Raw genomic sequence first — 20,041 nt, 5'->3', positions numbered from 1 at the left:
AACGGAGATGGATCAGCGTGCTTCCTGCCCTTGAAGGGCTCAGACAGTCCAAGAGGGATGTCAGTGTTTAACATGTAAAGGACAGTGTGATGTAAGTGGCTCAGAGCATGGGCTCTGGGATCAGGTTACCTAGGTTTTAATCCCAGCTCAGCCACTTACTAGGTGAGTGACCCTGAACAATTCACTTTCCCTCTCTGTGCCTCAGTTTCCTTGTCTATAAAATGGGGATAAATATATTACCTGCCTCTGGTTGTTTGGAGGAGTAAACAATGAGATTACACTTCCCTTCAGTAGTCATGAGCTGATCTCAGTGGCTCATCTACTGCCCTGGAGGGTGGCCCATCTCTGGGACAAGGACAAAGATTCATTCATCTTTGACAAAGGACTTGGACCTCAGGAAGAGCCAATAAACAGTTATCAAATGGATGAGTGATCCCAGCACAAAACTATTAACATTTGTTAAATGATTGAATGAATGAAGGGATAGGTAGATGGATGAGGGGCCCAGTTCACTTTAGCAGGAAGGATCTGGAAGATGACACAGGGTGAAGACAGACAAGAGGTCAAATTCTGGGAGGTCAGCTAAGACTAGGGAGGGATTCAGAGCTCACTCATGTCAATAGGCTGCTGGCCTCATTCTTTGGCCCATTCATTCATTCAGACAGTCAGCCAATGCCAGTTAGCCAAGCTAGGTCCTGTGCTGGTCACTGGGACCTCGGAGCTGATGCAATCCCTCACCTCAGAGATCTGATCTCATAGGACATAGCTGACCTCCCTTTCCCAACCCCTCTCTTTCTTCTTTCCTCCTTCCTTTCCTCCCTTCGCCTCTCTTCCCATCCTCTCTCCCTTCTTCCCTCCCACAAACATCATTTGATTCCTACTCTAATCAGACCTTGCTCTGAGGGACCCAAGGTGAAAAAAGATAAGGTGTCCAGACTTCAAGGGACTCAGGGAAGGAGCCAGACCTGCTGAACATTCCTTTCAACTGTGTGTTGAATCTTCTCTGGGAGATTTGGGCAAAGTGTTCAGGGGACATTTCGTGGGGCAGGAGGAAGAAGACCTGAACCTGGGAGGGGTGTGGGACGAGCCCGCCTGTCCATTGGTCAGTCCATGAGAAGTAGTTCTTCATTTTCTAGGGGCCGGCACCTGGGGGAGCTGTTTAACCCAATAGGTGGTCCAGACACAGAGCCCAGGGCTTGGGAAAATGTTTACAAGCTGAAAAAAACAAAATGCGTCACCTTCAAAATCAGAAAAATGTCAAAATCTTGAAGTTTAAATTAAAGCTCTTCAGACTGTAACATTATAACAACTTTGTTAATTGTTATATTTAGCAGTCATGAAAATGACAATATGTTTGAAAACAGTTGTTACTTTGATCTTTTCCTATTTGGCAGAATTCCCGAGGAAGCAATTCAAGTCTGAGAAACGCGAGCCTGTTATAAGTTGGATGAATTATTCCTGCCTGACTGATTTCTAAAGCAAAATGACAATTCTTTCAGCTTTCTTTATAGCAACATGAAGAAATTACATTCGGTGGATGGGACGTGGGTGCCCTTCCACATGTCTGCCATTGTGAGGGAAGTGGTGGGGGAGGGGAGCCTGTGGGCGGAAACGGGGAGCTGAGTGGGAGCGCAGAGACTCAGCCAGCCCTGCCCCTGCCTCTGTGTAACCTCAGCCACACCCACGTCCTCTCTGATCTCAGTAGCCTGGATGACCTCCTAGGACCCTTCTCGACTCGGGGCTGAGCCGTGGTTGGAAAGAGATACCAGCTCGCAGCTTAAGGGCTGAGTCAGTGGGACCAGGAAGCCGCCATGGCAGAGGATTAGCAGTCACGCGGTGAGTAGGATGTCCTAGTCCTGGGAAGGCTAACTCGTAATGCCTCGCTGAAGATTTTCAATAAGAAATTCATCTCACGACCTTCGTGGCGGGGACCTTTGTCCCTGAAAGACAAATACCTTCGGTGCAGGGAGCTGTCATCACTTCTCTTTCCGGGATGACCTGGACCAGCCTGTCTGGACCTCAGATGTCCTCAGAAGGTACCAACCTCCCTACCCACCGCCAGCACCCTTTGCGTGCCCCCCCATACCCAGGCCCTGCAGGGTTTGGAGAGTGTTTGGGCGGGAAGGGGCACTGATGCACCCCGAGTTGTGCCCACCCGACTGTCATCCTCTTGTTGCACGTCACAGACGGCTGGAGAAGCGCTCAGCCTGGCATTAGTGCCCAGAGCAGAGAAACAACAGGCTCAGAGGGGCCCACAGCTGAGGGGAGAAGCCCCCGGCCAACCAAGCTCGCACTCTCAGCCACTACACAGACTTGGGGTCACCATAACATGGAGGGGCCTGAGAGAAAGGAGCAATGGGTCGTAATGCAGCAAACGTGCCAACTGTCTGGGGAGAGGCAGATGTGCAAGCAAAGTACTTGAAGACAGAGCAACCGTGGCTCTCCCTCAGGAAGTCACCCGTGGGCAAGGTCCCTGATCTGTGTATTATAACAACAACAACAATGACAAGTCAGGGAACATGTATTCAACAGCTACTATTACAGGACATTGTTGTGGCACTGGGGATGCATCGGGGAACGAAACAGACAAAATCCCTGCCTCATGGGGCCCCCATTCCAGTGGAAGAGCAAGAGGAGCACATCTTTAGAGACTGTGTCCAGGTTTATACATGTTAACTTGTGTACCCTTCAGACTGGTTCAGTGAGGTAGGTAGACCCATTGTGCCCACTTTACAGGTGTGTAAGCTGAGTCTCTGAGAGGGAAAGGTCACAAAGCTAGTAAGTGACAGAGTCAGGATTTGAACCCAGGCCTAGCGTGCTTTTGAGAACTGCCCCTTGTCACGCTCCTGTTTTCCTGGGCTCCTAAATGCTGTGATAGGTCACCACTCACTACTATTTATTGTAATAATAGTAATGATGATGATCGCAATTATTCATGGAGCACCTTCAGCAGCCAGGGCTGGGCTGGGCTCCCTACTGACATGTCCTCATTTAGTTCCCCCAGCGGCTCTTCTAAGGTAGAGGACATTCTCGTTCTCATTTTATGGTTAAAAACCCCAGACCTCAGAGAGGTTAGGGTACTTGGCTGCTGTCACACAGGCAACAAGGGAAAAGTCCGGGATGCACAGCCAAGGCTGACGCTAAGAGCAAGCTTATTGCGCTGTTATAAATAAAATGCATGAATTTTAAAATGTGTATATATTTAATTAATCAGCAATAAAGAAAAATGTTTCTGCAGACTGTAATAAATATTTATTGAACATCTACTGTGTGTCAGGCCCTGGGGATGATGCCCTGTGGTCCTGGCCCTCACGGCCTCAGAGCAGGGATGATTATCACTGTGCCCTAGGAGCTGGTGAGATTCCTGCTCAGAGCAAGGGTGTGGGGGTGCTCCAGCTGGTGGGAGTGTAGCAAGTAGCCCCCAGATGTTCCTGACCACCTCTCAGAGCCCTGAGAGCTCAGCTGTCTAGCAGGGAACCTCTGATCATTTTGTAGTTAGAGGAAACGGAGACCCTAGGAGGAAATGAGCGTCTTGGCTCCAGGTCACAAAGCAGGTTATTAACAGAGCCAAGACTAGAACCCAGATTGGAGTCTCCTCCTCCATACCCCAGCACCAGGCAGGTCCCAGAGTCCCACCCTCCATGAACATGTGGTGTCAATGTGCCCATCACCAGCTGGAGGGACCTTTAGAGATGACCTGGTCCTGTACCGCCAAATGTGCGGTTGCTCCACTCTCCCCTCCTGAACGTGTGGCAGACATTACTAATCAATGATGCCCTCTCAGCCCGGGAGCTCCCTGGGAGGGCTTCTCAGCAGAAGGCTGCATCCAGTCCCTACAATCAATCAGACTTGTAATTGAGAACGTAGTTCTTAGAGTTCCCTTACTTGGCCCCGGCAGGGAAACTGAGGCTCAGTGAGGAATGACACCTGCCAAGGGCTATACACCAGCACCTAAGGGAGTCAGAATTTCCAGACACTGGTATACTGGAGGCCTGAGACCATTTTAGCTCATCTGGTCTTTACTGCACACAAAAAGAAGAAATGCTGTTGCCATTGATTAAGCATTAAGCATACTGGATGCTTAATCTTCTCCATAACCCTGTGGGGCGGGGCCGCATACAGATGGGAGACCTGAGTTGGAGGGGAGTGAAGTGACCAGAAACCAGCAATGATTATAATCATCATCATCACTGTTGTCACCACGTACCGGGGGCCTACCACACATTATCCCACCGCGTCCTCACAATATGCCTGGGAGGAAAGTCCCATCGTTAGTCCCATTTCACAGGTAGGGGAACCTGAGGCTCAGGGTGATGAAGCCCCTTGTCCAGGCAGCACAGCCAGCAACAGGCAACGAGAGAGGATTCGATCCCAGCCTGCCCAACTCCAGAGCCAGGGTCTGACTACCGCCCCCTCGGTACCCTTTTAATTTCCATCTTGTAACCTGGATCCAGGCGCGCGGGACGTTTACCCATTTTACGATGAGACAGCTAAGGCCTGGGGTGAACACCGGGTCTGAGCTCACTACGTCACACTTGGCCCCCTGGGTTGCGTTCCTGAGGCAGGAAAAACTCTTCACAAGATTTCAGCACAGCCCTCAGCTCTGTGCCCACAACCAGGGCAAGAGGAACCTCATGTGTTTGCAGAACCGTGCACAGACAGCCAGGGAGGGGCATCTGCTGATCGGCCCAAGGCTCTGCTGGACGGCATCTTCCATGTCCCAGGCCCAGGCTTGGGCACCTGGGCTGCCACCTTCTCCCTGCTCTGTGCTCTGATGGTGGAACCACAGTCAGCGTGAAGAAAACTAGCTCCCGAAGTCTCCAGCCCTACCCCTACCTTCCTCTGGACGCGTTCATGTGGAGGACAGGCTTACAGGTCCCTACTGAGCTGCAGGTGAGCAACCAGAGGAGATGGACACTGGGTGACCTGGAGCTCTCTGCTGGTGCCCCCAGCCTGGTGCCAAGCGGGCACTCATCTGTGCTTCCTGGACCATATTCCAGGTTGACATGGGCCCAATGCACCAGGCGTTACAAACAACTCAAAAAGCAGAGGCTGAGGAATAAACAGGATATTCTAGCCCAAGGACTCTCCCGCTCCACCAGCTGGCCTCAGGTGACATGGTAGAAAGGTCCTTCCCTGGGGACCCAAATTCCTGTCCTTGTGAGTCCTGGGCGAGCCACCTCCCTTCCCTGAACCTGTTTCCTCAACTGGAAAATGGCACTTTCCAAACCTCCTCACGGGGTTGTCGTGGGCACCAATGGTGAAAGTGGACCTGCAGTAAGAAGCCCAGGGCCAGGCACTGACCGGCACCTACTGGGTGCTGGGCACTGGGGCCAAAGAATGCGACTCGCTGCTGCCCCCAGAGGCTGCGAGCTGGAACAGCTGATCTCAATGGGAGAGGATGCAGAACTGCGTGCACTCTCCAGCCTTGCCCTTTCCCATCTGTGTGGCCTTGAGCAAGTCATCCTCCACTTCTGAGCCTCACACTCCTCAGCTGGGAAATGGGGGCAGTAACACCCCCTGTGTGGTTGCTGAGGGGATGAAACAAGATGAACCAGGATAAGCACCTAGGGTTGTGAGGGTCATGTCTGGGCTGAGCTGGGGCTCCAGAGGATGGGGTGGAGGTCACAGCTCATAGAATTCAGGTAGAAAGTACCTTTCAGCCATCTAGTCCAGTTGTTTCCATTTCTAGCCAGCCATCCCCAGGCAGCTCCATCCCGGAGCCCCTGACCCTAAGTATCTAGGGAGGGCATCAGGCATCTATGGCTTAAACAAACTTATTAGGTGATTTTGTTTAATCTTTTTTTAAAAGGCTATTGCCCAGAATAGAAAATTTCAACAAACCTAAAAGATATGAAATGAAAGAGGAAAATAAGTGGGGTTCAAGTCCCTGGGTAGCCTTGGATGAGTCCTTCTCCTTCTCTGGGGCACAGCCTCCACAGACTTCCCAGAAATGAGGTTAAATTGATGAACTCTAAGCTCTCCTGTGGCTTTGATGTCTGTTATGTTTCCAATGTGGTCATGTGACCCTTGAGTAGTCATCAGCAGGGAGGAAGCAGATGTGTATCTACAAATGTGTTAAGTCAGGATTTACTGTGGGTTTGAATGGCATGATCCAACTCACACTGGCTTCAACAAATATAAAAGAGGAAGGGAGAAATGTGTTTGAACTGGAAAGTCCTGGGCATAGAGGACTTCAGGCACAGCTGAATCCAAGCACTAAAAGGATACATTTTCTCACTCCCTTTATATGGCTTCATTCTCTAGTGAGACTTGTCAGATAATTGTATCTAAATTTTTTAAGGACAAAAACAGGCCCAGGCAATCTGTGCAGACCCAAAGCCCCCTTTGCTGGTAGTGAGCTCTTTTATCCAGAACAGTAGTTATATGGTCTCCATGATACTGTAAATGTACCCCTTGTGTAGGGACGGAAATGTATGTGTTTTCTTCATGAGTCTAGCTTATGCTGTCTTGTTCTTGCGTGTGTGCGTACATGCATGTGTGATGTGCACATGTTCACATGTGTAAGTATGTATGTGCTTGTTCAAGAGTCCCACACACACTGTTGGGATTAGGATCCAGAGGACCTCAGAAAAAAGGGGGGGCATTGTTTTTCTCCACTTTGGTAGATTTAGTCTAGTGTACATCAGACTTGGTATACACTAAGCCTTTAGCAGAAGGGGGCCCTTGAGGGTGTGGTAAAGTCCTATCCTCATGTGGATTGGAGCCAGTGAACCTGCAGAGGAGTGAGCGACCCTGAGAATATGGCTCTTAGAAAGCAGGACCTTTGAGGTGCGTGTGTGCCCAACTCCAGGCCCACCCCCAGGGGACAAGAGTGTCTAGTTAATTTCACCTCAAAGCTCAGCCATGAGAGGCGGCCGACATCAGTGGGAGAAGCTGGCTTTGTCCTGGGTGTGGTCCATGATGAGAAACAGCACCCACAGCAGCCACTGTGACCCCAGGAGGCCACGGCCAGGTGGAGGTGGGGTCTTGGGAGGAGGGAGGGTGAGAAAAGGAAAGAGGCAGGAAGCCTGAGGGAACCATATCCCCATGAGGCAGCCAGACTCAGGTAGAAAGAAAATCTGGGGGAAGAATCATACAAACGTGCAACAATGGTCGGTGAACAACAGACTGAGGAAATTTAGAATGACACACACTCACAGTCACATGAAGTCACACAGGACCTTAGCAGTCATCTGATCAAATTCTTGAGCATCTCTGGTGATGGGGCCTTCGCCACCTTCCCACATAGTAGATGGCCTTATAGGATGCCCCAGAGAGAGGCTTGGGGCATTCTACAGACAGGTCAGGGTCTAGGGGATCCATGTGAGAGGAAAGCCCCAGAGCGAGTGTGGTAACAACTGGCTGAGGGCAGAGAACAAAGGAAAAAAGTCAAATTATGATGATTTGCCATAAAAGAAGCCAGCAAGGAGCTGAGATCGGGGAAGGAGGGGAGGGACCACCTCTGACAGGCAGTCACGGAAGTTCTGAGGCGATGTCGAGAGCCAGAGACAACTGGGGAGGAAAGTTCTGGGAAGACGGAATGGTCTGTGCAAAGGCCCAAGGCAGCAAAGAGGCTGTCATCTTTCTGGAACAGAAGGAAGACAGTAGGGGCCAGGGAGGGAGGGGTAGATGAGTTTGGAGAGGCAGTGAGCAGATGACACAGGCTCTTGTGGGCCATGGTGAGCACTTTGGGTTTAAGCTGAGAGACCCCTCTGGCTGCTGCATTGAAGGTAGAGGGGTTGGGGGCAAGTGTGCAGAGGGAGACCGAATATTGGGGGTTAATATGGAGGCAGATTTTGTTCACTTCCAGGAGGAATGCTACTGAATAGATGGAGTAGGCAGGCTTGGGAGGATTGTAGTGAGCAACCCGTCATTGCAAACACTTGCCCGGAGGCTGGCTCCACCGTGAGGGATGTTGTGGAGAGCACTCAGACACCAGAGGAAGGTTGGGAAGAATGACCCCACTGGTCTCTGACCCTGACTCTATGGGTCACAATTCTAGCCCCATCTCTGTCCCTATCTTACTGGGTGACCTCAAGCTGGTTGCTTTCCCTCTCTGTGCCTGAGCTTCCAAATGAAGACAGAATTAGGCTGGATGATCCCTGTGGGTCCTCCTGCCAGAACATTCTCCAACTCATCAATTCTATCCATTCTCAGTCTTTACCCCAGCCCCCAGCCACAATGGCAACCGTCTTGGCAGCTGGAGGCTCTATGAGAACCTGATCTTAGCCTTGGCACAAAGTCCTCTCCATATCCATCCATTCCAGTTCAAGCATCCTCAGTGACCTTTGGGTTGGAAGTCTCTGTGTTCACTCTGGACAGGGGTTATTTTCTTTGGAGTCTCCTTGGATAGCTCTGAAACCAGGGCTTGCTTCCATGGGCAGCCTCCCATCCCATCACCACCATATAAGGGCCATCACCACCCAGCACAATTCCAGGAGACTGTGCAGGGGAGCAAGGATTTGGTATTTTCCTCCAAACCTGTGAATGGTGGACTTCCCCATTAATGTCTCCCCACATGGAGGCCTTCAGAAGGTGTTGGGGGCAAGAGGCAAAGGGAAGGGCCACTTGAATTAGCTACTATTTTCAAAATAGGAAATTAAGAAATAGATTATATTAGAAGTGTCAAACTGATGAGCAATGCAGTGTCATGATGTGGCACCCTTTTATTTGTTCATGCTTTTATTTGGCAAACCTTTATTTTGTTGTACTGTACTAGGCGCAGGCGTTTTACTATGGGTTGGGAATTCAACAGTGAAATAAGTCACAATCCCTCCTCTAAGGAGTTCACAGCATGGTGGAAAAGACAGACAAGTCATCACTAATTGGTACCCAGGACTCCAATCAGAGAATGAAGGCAGCAAAATGGTGGAGTGGGGCCCCCTAAACCTAGACTCTGGGGAGGGGCCTAGATTGGGTTTCATAGAGGACATGATGATGTCTTACTGAAGCTAGAGAGTCAGTAGGAAGTGACTTAGGTAAAAAGGCAAAGAAGAGGGAAATGTTCCAGGCAGAGAAGACAGTATGTGCAAAGGACCTCTGTGTAAAGAGCATTGACTTGGAGTCAAGTGTGACTTGTCATATAGCAGCTCCTCCACTCACTGGCTGTGTATGTCTGGGCAAGTTCCTCTAGCTTTCTGACCTGTGCTGGCCATCTGTAAGAGAGGAGATAACCACATCGATCTTAAAGGACTGTTGAGTGTAAGAGTGATAGGTGCTCATCAAAGATCCCTTTTCTCTACAGGTAATTCTCACTCCTGTTCCTCCCATGACTGTCCAGGTGTCAGGACAAGATGTTTCAGCTTTGGAAACTTATTCTCTTGTGTGGCCTGCTCACTGGGACCTCAGCGTCTCTTCTTGAGGATCTCGGCAATGATGTTGTGAGCAAGCTGAAACCTGTTCTCGATAAAGGACTTGAGACCGTTGACAGTACACTTGGACGTGAGTCAGCAAGAGGGATGATCAGTGGCAACTAGGAGCTGGCCTCCTAAACACTATGCCTGTATTACCAAAGGCTGCCACCAGGGGCTGCTCTTTTTTTTAAAAGTGTACAATCTATTCATTTAAAAGAAGTCATTTAAGTGGTAAAAAATGTTACCCAGGGCTTCCCTGGTGGCGCAGTGGTTGAGAGTCCGCCTGCCGATGCAGGGGACGCGGGTTCGTGCCCCGGTCTGGGAGGATCCCGCGTGCCGCGGAGCGGCTGGGCCCGTGAGCCATGGCCGCTGAGCCTGCGCGTCCGGAGCCTGTCCTCCGCAACGGGAGAGGCCACAACAGTGAGAGGCCCGCGTAACGCATAAAAAAAAAAAAAAAAAAAAAAAAAAAATGTTACCCATTCTCACAATTTTGTATATCTAGGGTAAATTATTATTATTATTTTTTTTGCTGGGTCAAAGGGTATGAACACTTAAATGACTCTCAATACATACTGCCATGTTCCTACTTTGTATCCACTGTCAAAGGTATTCATCAATTTCACTTTGAACAATGGTACTATTAGTATATCTTCTATGCCGAGTTAATTGATATAAAAATATACTTTGTTGTTCAATTTGAAGTTTGCTGTAGCCTGAACATTTTTCCCTGTTTGCTTACTATCTACATTTTGTTGTTTATTTCATTTGCCATAAAGGGGACATTTATAATATTTTTATACATTAGGATAAACTTTTTATATATTATACATAATAATCCACTGCTCTAACATTTGAGACAAATACTTTTCCTGCTGTTTTCATTTTCACTGTGATTTGTTGGTTCTTTCTTCTTCTTTTTTTTTTTAACATCTCCATTGGAGCACAATTGCCCCACAACGGCATGCCAGCCTCTGGTCCACAACAAAGTGAATCAGCCACACATATACACGTGTCCCCACATCTCCTCCCTCCCGCATCTCCCCCTCTCCCACCCCCCCACAAAGCACCAAGCCGATCCCCCTGCGCCACGCGGCTGTCCCCCACCAGCCATCCACTCCACGCCCGGCAGTGCATATATGTCCACGCCACTGTCCCACCTCGTCCCAGCCTACCCCCCCACCCCGCATCCCCAAGCCCACCCTCCAGCAGGTCCGCATCCCCACTCCCGTCCTGCCCCCAGGCTCTTCTGATCACTCCTTTTTTCTTCCTTAGGCACTGCTCTTTATGGGTGGTTTCCTGAGAGAGGTGGTGATTTGGTTCCTGGTTCATTCATTTTTAATTTTTCTAGAAACAAGCAATGCTTAAATAGATAAAACTTTACATATTATATCACGGTAAATTTTCTAATACATGCATAGGATAAATTCCTAAAAGTGACATTTCAAAAGTTCAAAAGGTATGCACATTTTCAATTATATTGGATATTGACAAATAATCCCCTATGTTAACATTTTCTCCAATAGTCTTTTTTTCTACTCCCTTGACAGCACTGGTATGGAAAACTTAAATATTTTGCCAGTCTCACAGATGAAAGGTTATAATTCATTTCACTTACCATTTCTCTAATTACGAAAGAATCTACATATTTTAACTCAAATATTTTATTTATATTTTTAGCGTATTCTTCTGTTGGGTCATTCAATTAGCTTAGTAATTTGTATTAACTGATTGGAAATTGAGCCCTACTTAGCTTAGGTAGCTTTAAAACTACCTATCTTTCTACTTAAATATATCTCCTTATAATTATGATTTCTTAAAAGAACTTGGCCTGCTTTTCATTTTCTGGAAACATTAGCAGCACACTGACAAACATTCTTTATCGGAGAAACTAACTTCTGTACATGACTGCCTTTCAAACCTTGCCAGGGCTTAGGCAACATTCAAAGATACAGAAGGGATCCACTCTCCAATTTCATTGCCGATAAAACTGAGCTCAGAAACAGAAGTGTCTGGATCAAGGTCACCTAGTTAGTTACAGGACCAGATGTAGTTTCCATCTCTGTTTGCATCATTATAACTAGGTAGATAGATACTGTCCATTGCAGAGCCATGTTGCTGTACTATGATTACATATCTTGTCTTGTAGCCTTTTTTTTCTCCTTGAGCGAGTTGTTGCCTTGTTGTTTCTTATTTGAATTATTTTCTTTTCAAATGTGCCATCCTACTTCTGCCATGCCATTTGCTCTATCAAATCCCTCTTTTCCCTGAAGATCCCCCTTTAGGACACTCTGTCCTCCTGCTCCTGTATGAATTATTGCTTTCTAGGCCTGCTGCGAAGCTGTCATCCAGGGACTCCTATTTGCCACTTTCATGAGTTGGAGCCATATATTTTCCTCGATTCTAGATTTTCCATTTCTTAGTTTATTCTAAGTTTATTTTGTTTGTGTGAGCATCTCATTAGAGCTTCACTACTAGAAGCTGATGTGCAATCAATATCTATTGCCTGGTCACTGGATCGATTGCTTTGTTGACGAATGATGAGTATATCTTAGTGTGAAGGCAGCATGGAAGGAACAAGGTCTCTGTAGCTGTGTGACTTTAGGCCCATTTCTTAACCTTTTGATCCTTTATTTCCTCATCTGAAAGTGCAGACAATAATAATATCTACTTTATGGGGTTGTTATAAAGATTAAATGAAATAACATAGGCAAATGGTCTCATTTAGTATCTGGTGCATAGTAGCTGCTTCATAAGTTGTGTATCACACTAAATGGAGATTGTTTCTACAGCTATCCTTCAGAAATTGAAGGCTGACTTGGAGGCGCTCCAGGAATCCACATCTTGGCAGGAGGCCCAGCAGAAGATCCAGGAAGCTGAGAACTTGTTGGACAAAGTCCTATCTAAAATTTTTCAAGTAGTGGAAAAGGTTATGGGGTGAGTCACTGCTTCATGGTAGAAATCTTTGTTCCAGGAAAAGAGAATACATATCTTTAGGGGACGTAAGATTAAGGTCAAAGACAGAAAGGTGAATAAACCTTGTGTGTCCCTGCAGAGCGGAAGTCATCTGAGGCCAGCTCTACCAGAGTTTGGGTAAATTACAGGCAGGGCTGCAGGACCTATCTGGGCATCTCATGGGTTTGGGCTTTCTCATTCTGTGATTTCAGGGTCAGGATGAAGCTTCTCTTTACCCTTACCTCTACCTGTTTGCTGGTGCCTAAAGCCACTTTTCCAAGGAATAAGACTTGTCTTCTCTGAAAATAGCTGAGTATATATAGTCTGAATGCCGTCAGGAGAGAGGAAACCAGAATTCACAATACATAGGTGGCTCCACACATGAAGTTCTGGAGTCCACCAGTTCTGGGTTCAAATTCTGACTGTACATAAAAGAGAATGAAATAATGCCACTTGCAGCAACATGGATGGACCTAGAGATGAACATACTAAGTGAAGTAAGTCAGAGAAAGGCAAATGTCATATGATATCACTTATATGTGGAATCTAAAATATGACAGAAATGAACTTATTTACAAAACAGAAACAGACTCACCGACCTCGAAAACAAACTTATGGTTACCAAAGGGGAAAGCGCTGTGGGGGGATAAATTAGGAATTTGGGATTAACATATACACACTACTATATATAAAATAGATAACCCACAAGCACCTACTGCATAGCATAGGGAACTATACTCAATATTTTGTAATTACCTATAAGGGGAAAGAATCTGAAATAAAATATATATCTCTATCTACCTCTATCTATCTCTGTATCTATATCTGAATCACTTTGCGGTACACATGAAACTAAGACAACATTGTAAAGCAACTATACTTCAATTAAAAAAAAATTCTGGCTGTGACACATATTTACCCTTGGAGTCTTGGGGGAAACCACATGTGTCTGAATCTCAGTATGCCACGCCATCCAATGGAGAGATTCAAACCTCTGAACAGGGCTCTCATGAAGACCAAATCAGGCAAGGTCAGTGAGGTTCATATGCCCAGCAATGGCTGTCATGAGGAGTGACAAGGGTGAACTGTGGTTTTTGCACAGGTTGAAAATCAGTAACGTCCACATCCTGGATATCAAATTCAAAGTGACTCTTGATGGCAAAGGCGCTAGCCTGAGTATCCCCATCACCACTAACGTCACCCTGACCCTATGAGTAAGCATTAGAATCTGAGGTTTGGGAGAGGCAGTGCGGCATGGCCGATGGATCTCCAATCTGGAATCAGATACAGAGACAGGAAAATGAGGATGTGTAGAAGAGTCTTTATAAATTAACTGCACTATGACTTCATCATTCATTACCTGTGAGGTCTTGGGATAGTTACTTAACTTTTCTATACCAGGTACCAGTACCAATAATAATACTTTTCCCTCATGGTATTGGTGTAATGATTCAAAGGATCAATCCATGTAAAATAGTTTTTTTGAAACACTTGACACAGAATTTGTGCTCAATAAATGTTAACTATTATTTTTATTTTAATTATCAGTGTGATACTGTATAGAAATATCACATGAACCAAACCCATGTGGCCAGGTGAATAAACTCCTAATGTAAAAAAGTAGATTCCATAAAGAAAATAAACCATATTGACATTATCCATAGACATCCCATATAATGTCCACCCGTAGATGGATGAACTCAAGTGGGCAATGTGAATGGACTTCTAGACCTCTGTTCACTGTGAATCTCATTTCCTGCAGGCCTCTGTTGGGTGAGCTTGTCGACCTGGGCCTCAACTTGGACCTCCAGACTAGTGTCAGCATTGAAACTGATGCCAAGACTGGTGTCTCCACAGTGATCGTGGAATAATGCACAAACGACCCAGCCAACATCTCACTCACCTTACCGGACAGGTCAGGCCCACCCATCTCAGCAGAGCAGGGCTCCCAGAGGAGTTGGGACCCCTAATTTCAACCTTATTCCTGTACCTGGGAGGGAGCATAGTATGGTGAAAAGGAGTTCAGACTCTTGTGTCAAGTTTGCTTTGCCACTAACTCGTGACTTTGTAACCAATTTAGCCTCTCTAAGCTTCAGTTTTCACATCTGTAAACTGAGGACGATGATAATACCTAATTCATAGGTACTGTGCTGACCAAATGAGAAAATGCAAGTGTTTAGCATTCAGCCTGGCACATACTGAGCCCTCAGTAATAATAATACCCATGCTGACTTTCTGCCTCTTTGTTCTTCCCATTACTGAGACACGAGTGTTGACCTCTCCAAGCATAACTGTGAATTTGCCTATTTCCCCTTTCGGCTTTATCCGTTTTTGCTTTATACTTTTTATACTTTTTATACTTTTTGAAGCTCTGTTGTTAGGTGCATGCACATCTAGCATTGCTATATCTTCTTGAAAAACTGACCCTTTTGTTATTATATAATGTCCCTTAATAATAATAATAACAATAATAATAATAAACTGTGTTTACCTTCTTGCCTCCAGTTAGGAGGGAGAAAGAGGAGTAAATACCTACCATGGGCTCTAATCTCAGATTCCCCCAAATCATCCTCAACCCACTGGAAAATTCCCAAAATGAGATCTTGAAAACATAATCCTCTCCACTTAAATCACTGATCTCTGGTAACCCACAAAATCTACATCTTAAACTGTGTGCTTGAAAGAGCATGTGTAGCCCAGGGAAGAGGGTGGAGGGAGAAAGGCTGACTCTGGTCATGGCTGAGAGAGGAAAAGTGGTCTGGAACTGAAGGTTGCCTTCAGGGGGAAAGGGGAAGGTTGCCTCTGGCAGGGAACAAGGCTGAGCCATGAGCGGAAGTCAATCCATCCTACCCCAACAAGGAATCTGATCACAGGTTGCCTAAAGACCCCCCAAAACCAAAGAAAGTCTCCACATCCTATTATTGCTTGGAAAGACTGAGATGTAAGTCCAAATGCCTGAGCCCTGGTGGATACACCCTTGCCCATAGTCCCAGGGAATTCATCCTGCCCTCTGGGTCCCAGTGTCCATAGCTGTAAAATGGCATTCCACTCTGCTGCTCCAAATTCTCTAAGGGCTTTTCTCTCCACTTTGGGTGGAATCCCAAGCCCTCCTCAGGGCCATCTAGGCACTGCTTGGTCTGGATCGACCCTCATGTCCCTGTGCTCTCCCCTTTGCCCACTCTGCCCTGGACATGCTAGCTTTTGCTCTGTGCCTCAGACAAACTTCTTTCCACCTCAAAACCTGTGCACGGGCTGCTCTGGCTACATAGAACACCTTTTCCCCCAAGCCATCTCAATGTACGTCTCATTCTTCAGGGTCTAAAATAAAGTTTCTCCTATTCTCTCTTATAAGAATCTACTCTTGCCCTTCTGAGTTCTCGTCACAAGTTTTCATTATATATTTAATTGTATGTTTACTTCATTTATTCCTTTAGCCAAAAATGTATTACACATCTGCTACGTACCAGGCAGCCACCATTCTGAGCTCTGGAGAATGTACTGGTGACAGCAGACAAGGAACTTTTCTCATGGAGCTTATTCTCTGGAGGTAAAGGCAGACAGATGAGCATTCAGTACACTAATAAAGAGCCCACAAGGAAAGTGTCACATTGCAATGATCCCTGGGCAGAGCAGCACACTTAACAGGGCACTATGATACAAAGCCCTCCCTTAGACAAGCAGTCACGGAGGGCTGCTCTGAGGAGGTGACAGTTATGCTGAGAGCTGCAGGTGGGAAGGAGCCAGACTTAGCCAAACTTGTTTAATATACTATTTAGGTACCAGTTTAGGAGGTGCTTGTGCTTTGCTCATCCCTGTGTCCCCAGTCTCGCTTGGTTTCTGGCACATAGTTGGTGCTCTATAAATATGAGTTGAATGAATGAATGAATGGATAGATGGATGGATGGATAGATGAATGGATGGATGGATGAATGGATAAGGTCTCAGGGCTGTGATGAGACTCATGGGGTATTGGGGTGAGCTGCTGGTCAGACATGGGGTTCTAAGTGATGATACCCCTGGATAGAGACTCAAGTCACCTGACTTCAACGTGCTCCACCATCTTCCACCCTCTTCCCACTTTTCCTGCTTGGCTGCTCTGCCAACCTCACTGAGTTTTATCAGTTTCCTCCCTTTACCAGCCCCGTTGGACTGGTCAATGAAGCCATGAACACTGTGGTCAAACTCATGAGAAAGACAGTGTCCCTTGTGGTGCAGTAAGAGGTGAGTCCCCAACTCCTGCGGGCCCAGAGCCAGGCCTGCTGGAGGATAGGTGTGACATTCCCTGGCCTGGCAGCGGGAGGAGGGGAGCAGGGGCCTGACATTAGCTGAAATCACTGGGTCCCCCATTTGAACCATTTGCCATACCCATGTACTGCCAGTAGGCCTTCTAGCTAATATTTTCTTTAATCAACACAATTTTACTTAAATTTATTGAAATACATTTATTTTTAAAAGGAAACTTTATATCACTATCATAAATAGAAATTAATATCACATCATATAATTAAAAAATAAGCACAGAAGAAGTAAAACTGTCACTGTTTGCAGATGACATGATGTTATACATAGAGAATCTTAAAGATGCTACCAGAAAACTACTAGAGCTAATCAATGAATTTGATAGAGTAGCAGGATACAAAATTAATGCACAGAAATCTCTTGTATTCCTATAAACTAATGATGAAAAATCTGAAAGAGAAATTAAGGAAACACTCCCATTTACCATTGCAACAAAAAGAATAAAATACCTAGGAATAAACCTACCTAAGGAGACAAAAGACCTGTATGCAGAAAACTATAAGACACTGATGAAAGAAATTAAAGATGATACAAACAAATGGCGAGATATACCATGTTCTTGGATTAGAAGAATCAACATTGTGAAAATGACTATACTGCCCAAAGCAATATACAGGTTCAATGCAGTCCCTATCAAACTACCAATGGCATTTTTCACAGAACTAGAACAAAAAATTGCACAATTTGTATGGAAACACAAAAGACCCCAAATAGCCAAAGTAATCTTGAGAAAGGAAAACAGAGCTGGAGGAATCAGACTCCTGGACTTAAGACTATACTACAAAGCTACAATAATTAAGACAGTATGGTACTGGCACAAAAACAGAAATATAGATCAATGGAACAGGATAGAAAGCCCACGCACATATGGTCACCTTACCTTTGATAAAGGAGACAAGAGTATACAATGGAGAAAAGACAGCCTCTTCAATAAGTGGTGCTGGGAAAACTGGACAGCTACATGTAAAACAATGAAATTAGAACACTTCCTAACACCATACACAAAAATAAACTCAAAATGGATTAAAGACCTAAATGTAAGGTCAGACACTATCAAACTCTTAGAGGAAAACATAGGCAGAACGCTCTATGACATAAATCACAGCAAGATCCTTTTTGACCCACCTCCTAGAGAAATGGAAAGCAGAAACTAACACACCATTGTAAAGCAATTATACCCCAATAAAGATGTTAAAAAATATATAAATAAATAAATAGGACCTAATGAAACTTAAAAGCTTTTGCACAGCAAAGGAAACCATAAACAAGACAAAAAGACAACCCTCAGCATGGGAGAAAATATTTACAAATAAAGCAATTGACAAAGGATTAACCTCCAAAATATACAAGCAGCTCATGCAGCTCAATATCAAAAAAACAAACAACCCAATCCAAAAATGGGCAGAAGACCTAAATAGACATTTCTCCAAAGAAGATACACAGATGGCCAACAAACACATGCAAGGATGCTTGACATCACTAATCATTAAAGAAATGCAAATCAAAACTACAGTGAGGTATCACCTCACACCAGTCAGAATGGCCATCATCAAAAAATCTACAAACAATAAATGCTGGTGAGGGTGCGGAGCAAAGGGAACCCTCTCGCACTGTTGGTGGGAATGTAAATTAATACAGCCACTATGGAGTTTCCTTAAAAAACTAAAAATAGGGCTTCCCTGGTGGCGCAGTGGTTGAGGGTCCGCCTGCCAATGCAGGGGATGCAGGTTCGTGCCCTGGTCCGGGAGGATCCCACATGCCGCGGAGCAGCTGGGCCCATGGGCCATGGCTGCTGGGCCTGCGCGTCTGGAGCCTGTGCTCCGCAGCGGGAGGGGCCACAACAGTGAGAGGCCCGTGTACTGCCAAAACAAAACAAAACAAAACAAAAACTAACTAAAAGTAGATCTACCACATGACCCAGCAATCCCACTACTGGGCGTAAACCCTGAGAAAACCATAACAGTGTGGTACTCAAAAAGAGTCATGTACCACAGTGTTCACTGCAGCACTATTTCCAATAGCCAGGACATGGAAGCAACCTAAGTTTCCATCAACAGATGAATGGATAAAGAAGATGTGGCACATATATACAATGGAATATTACTCAGCCATAAAAAGAAACGAAATTGAGTTATTTGTAGTGAGGTGGATGGGCCTAGAGTCTGTCACAGAGAGTGAAGTAAGTCAGAAAGAGAAAAACCGATGCTGTACGCTAACACATATATATGGAATCTAAAAAAAAAAAATGGTTCTAATGAACCTAGGGATAGGACAGGAATAAAGACACAGACGTGGAGAATGGACTTGAGGACACAGGGAGGGGGAAGGGTAAGCTGGGACGAAGTGAGAGAGTAACATTGACATACATACACTACCAAATGTAAAATAGATAGCTAGTGGGAAGCAGCTGCATAGCACAGGGAGATCAGCTCGGTGCTTTGCGACCACCTAGAGGGGTGGGATAAGGAGGGTGGGAGGGAGACACAAGAGGGAGTGGATATGAGGATATACGTATGCATATAGCTGATTCACTTTGTTGTACAGCAGAAACTAACCCAACACTGTAAAGCAATTATATTCCAATAAAGATGCTAAAAAAAAAGATTCGTACCCTTTGTATATGTCTCAGTCCATTCGGGCCACTATAACAAGGTACCATAGACTGGGTGGCTTGTAAATAACAGAAATTTATTTCTTACAGTTCTGCAGACTGGGAAGCCCGAGATCAAGGAAACAGCAGATTCAGTGTCTGCTGAGGGTTCGCTTCCTGGTTCATGGATGGCCATCTTTTGCTCTGGGGTCTCCTTTATAAGGGCACTCGTCCTGCAAACTTCATGATCTAATCAACTCCCAAAGGCCCCACGTCCAAATGCCATCACACTGAGGGTTAGGTTTCAACATATGAATTTCAGGGGGACACAAAAATTCCATTTATAGCAGTATTCACTCACATTGTCCATGCATGTGCCTTTTCCCCAGACCCATCCAATATCCCTGATCATCCAATACTGTCCCTTCCAGTCCTTTTGACCAAGGAGCCCTTCGTCACTGCCCACAAGCCCATGTCTAGCCTCACCTCAGGCCACTTCTCTCTCTGCACAGAGTAGATGACAGGCGCGCTACCCAAAGCTCTGCCCAGAGAGATGATTTGGTCCCCTTTTTGGGCCCCTCACGAGAGGAGCTGTAGTGCCGCAGCAGACCATTTTCCTCTTATACCAGCATACCAAGCTGATCCATCCATGAATCAAATTCCAGACTTTTTCTCCTCTGTCGGCTGGTCAGAGGAAACCTCCATGAGGCCATAGAAGTTAGCTGAGGAAGAGGTGTCGGTGCAACAGTGAAGGATGACATGGCGTCTGGGCCACCTGCTTGTGCACCTTATTTGTGCCCTCTGAACTGCTCAGGCCTAATCCTGGATATGACATTTCCAATGT

General features: G+C 46.0%; 1 protein-coding gene across 1 annotated transcript; it reads left to right on the top strand.

Moving 5' to 3' along the window:
• Positions 1–9,296: 9,296 nt before the first annotated feature.
• On the top strand, positions 9,297–16,637 carry BPIFA2 (BPI fold containing family A member 2). The gene is given in 5 exon segments (XM_032606069.1): positions 9,297–9,432; positions 12,146–12,290; positions 13,411–13,518; positions 14,071–14,223; positions 16,448–16,637. Coding segments are annotated over 5 exon segments (732 nt in total).
• Positions 16,638–20,041: the final 3,404 nt, after the last annotated feature.

The sequence above is a fragment of the Phocoena sinus genome, chromosome 15, assembly GCF_008692025.1.
Source record: "Phocoena sinus isolate mPhoSin1 chromosome 15, mPhoSin1.pri, whole genome shotgun sequence".
Lineage (NCBI taxonomy): Eukaryota > Metazoa > Chordata > Mammalia > Artiodactyla > Phocoenidae > Phocoena > Phocoena sinus.
This window is presented reverse-complemented; position numbering and strand designations above follow the sequence as displayed.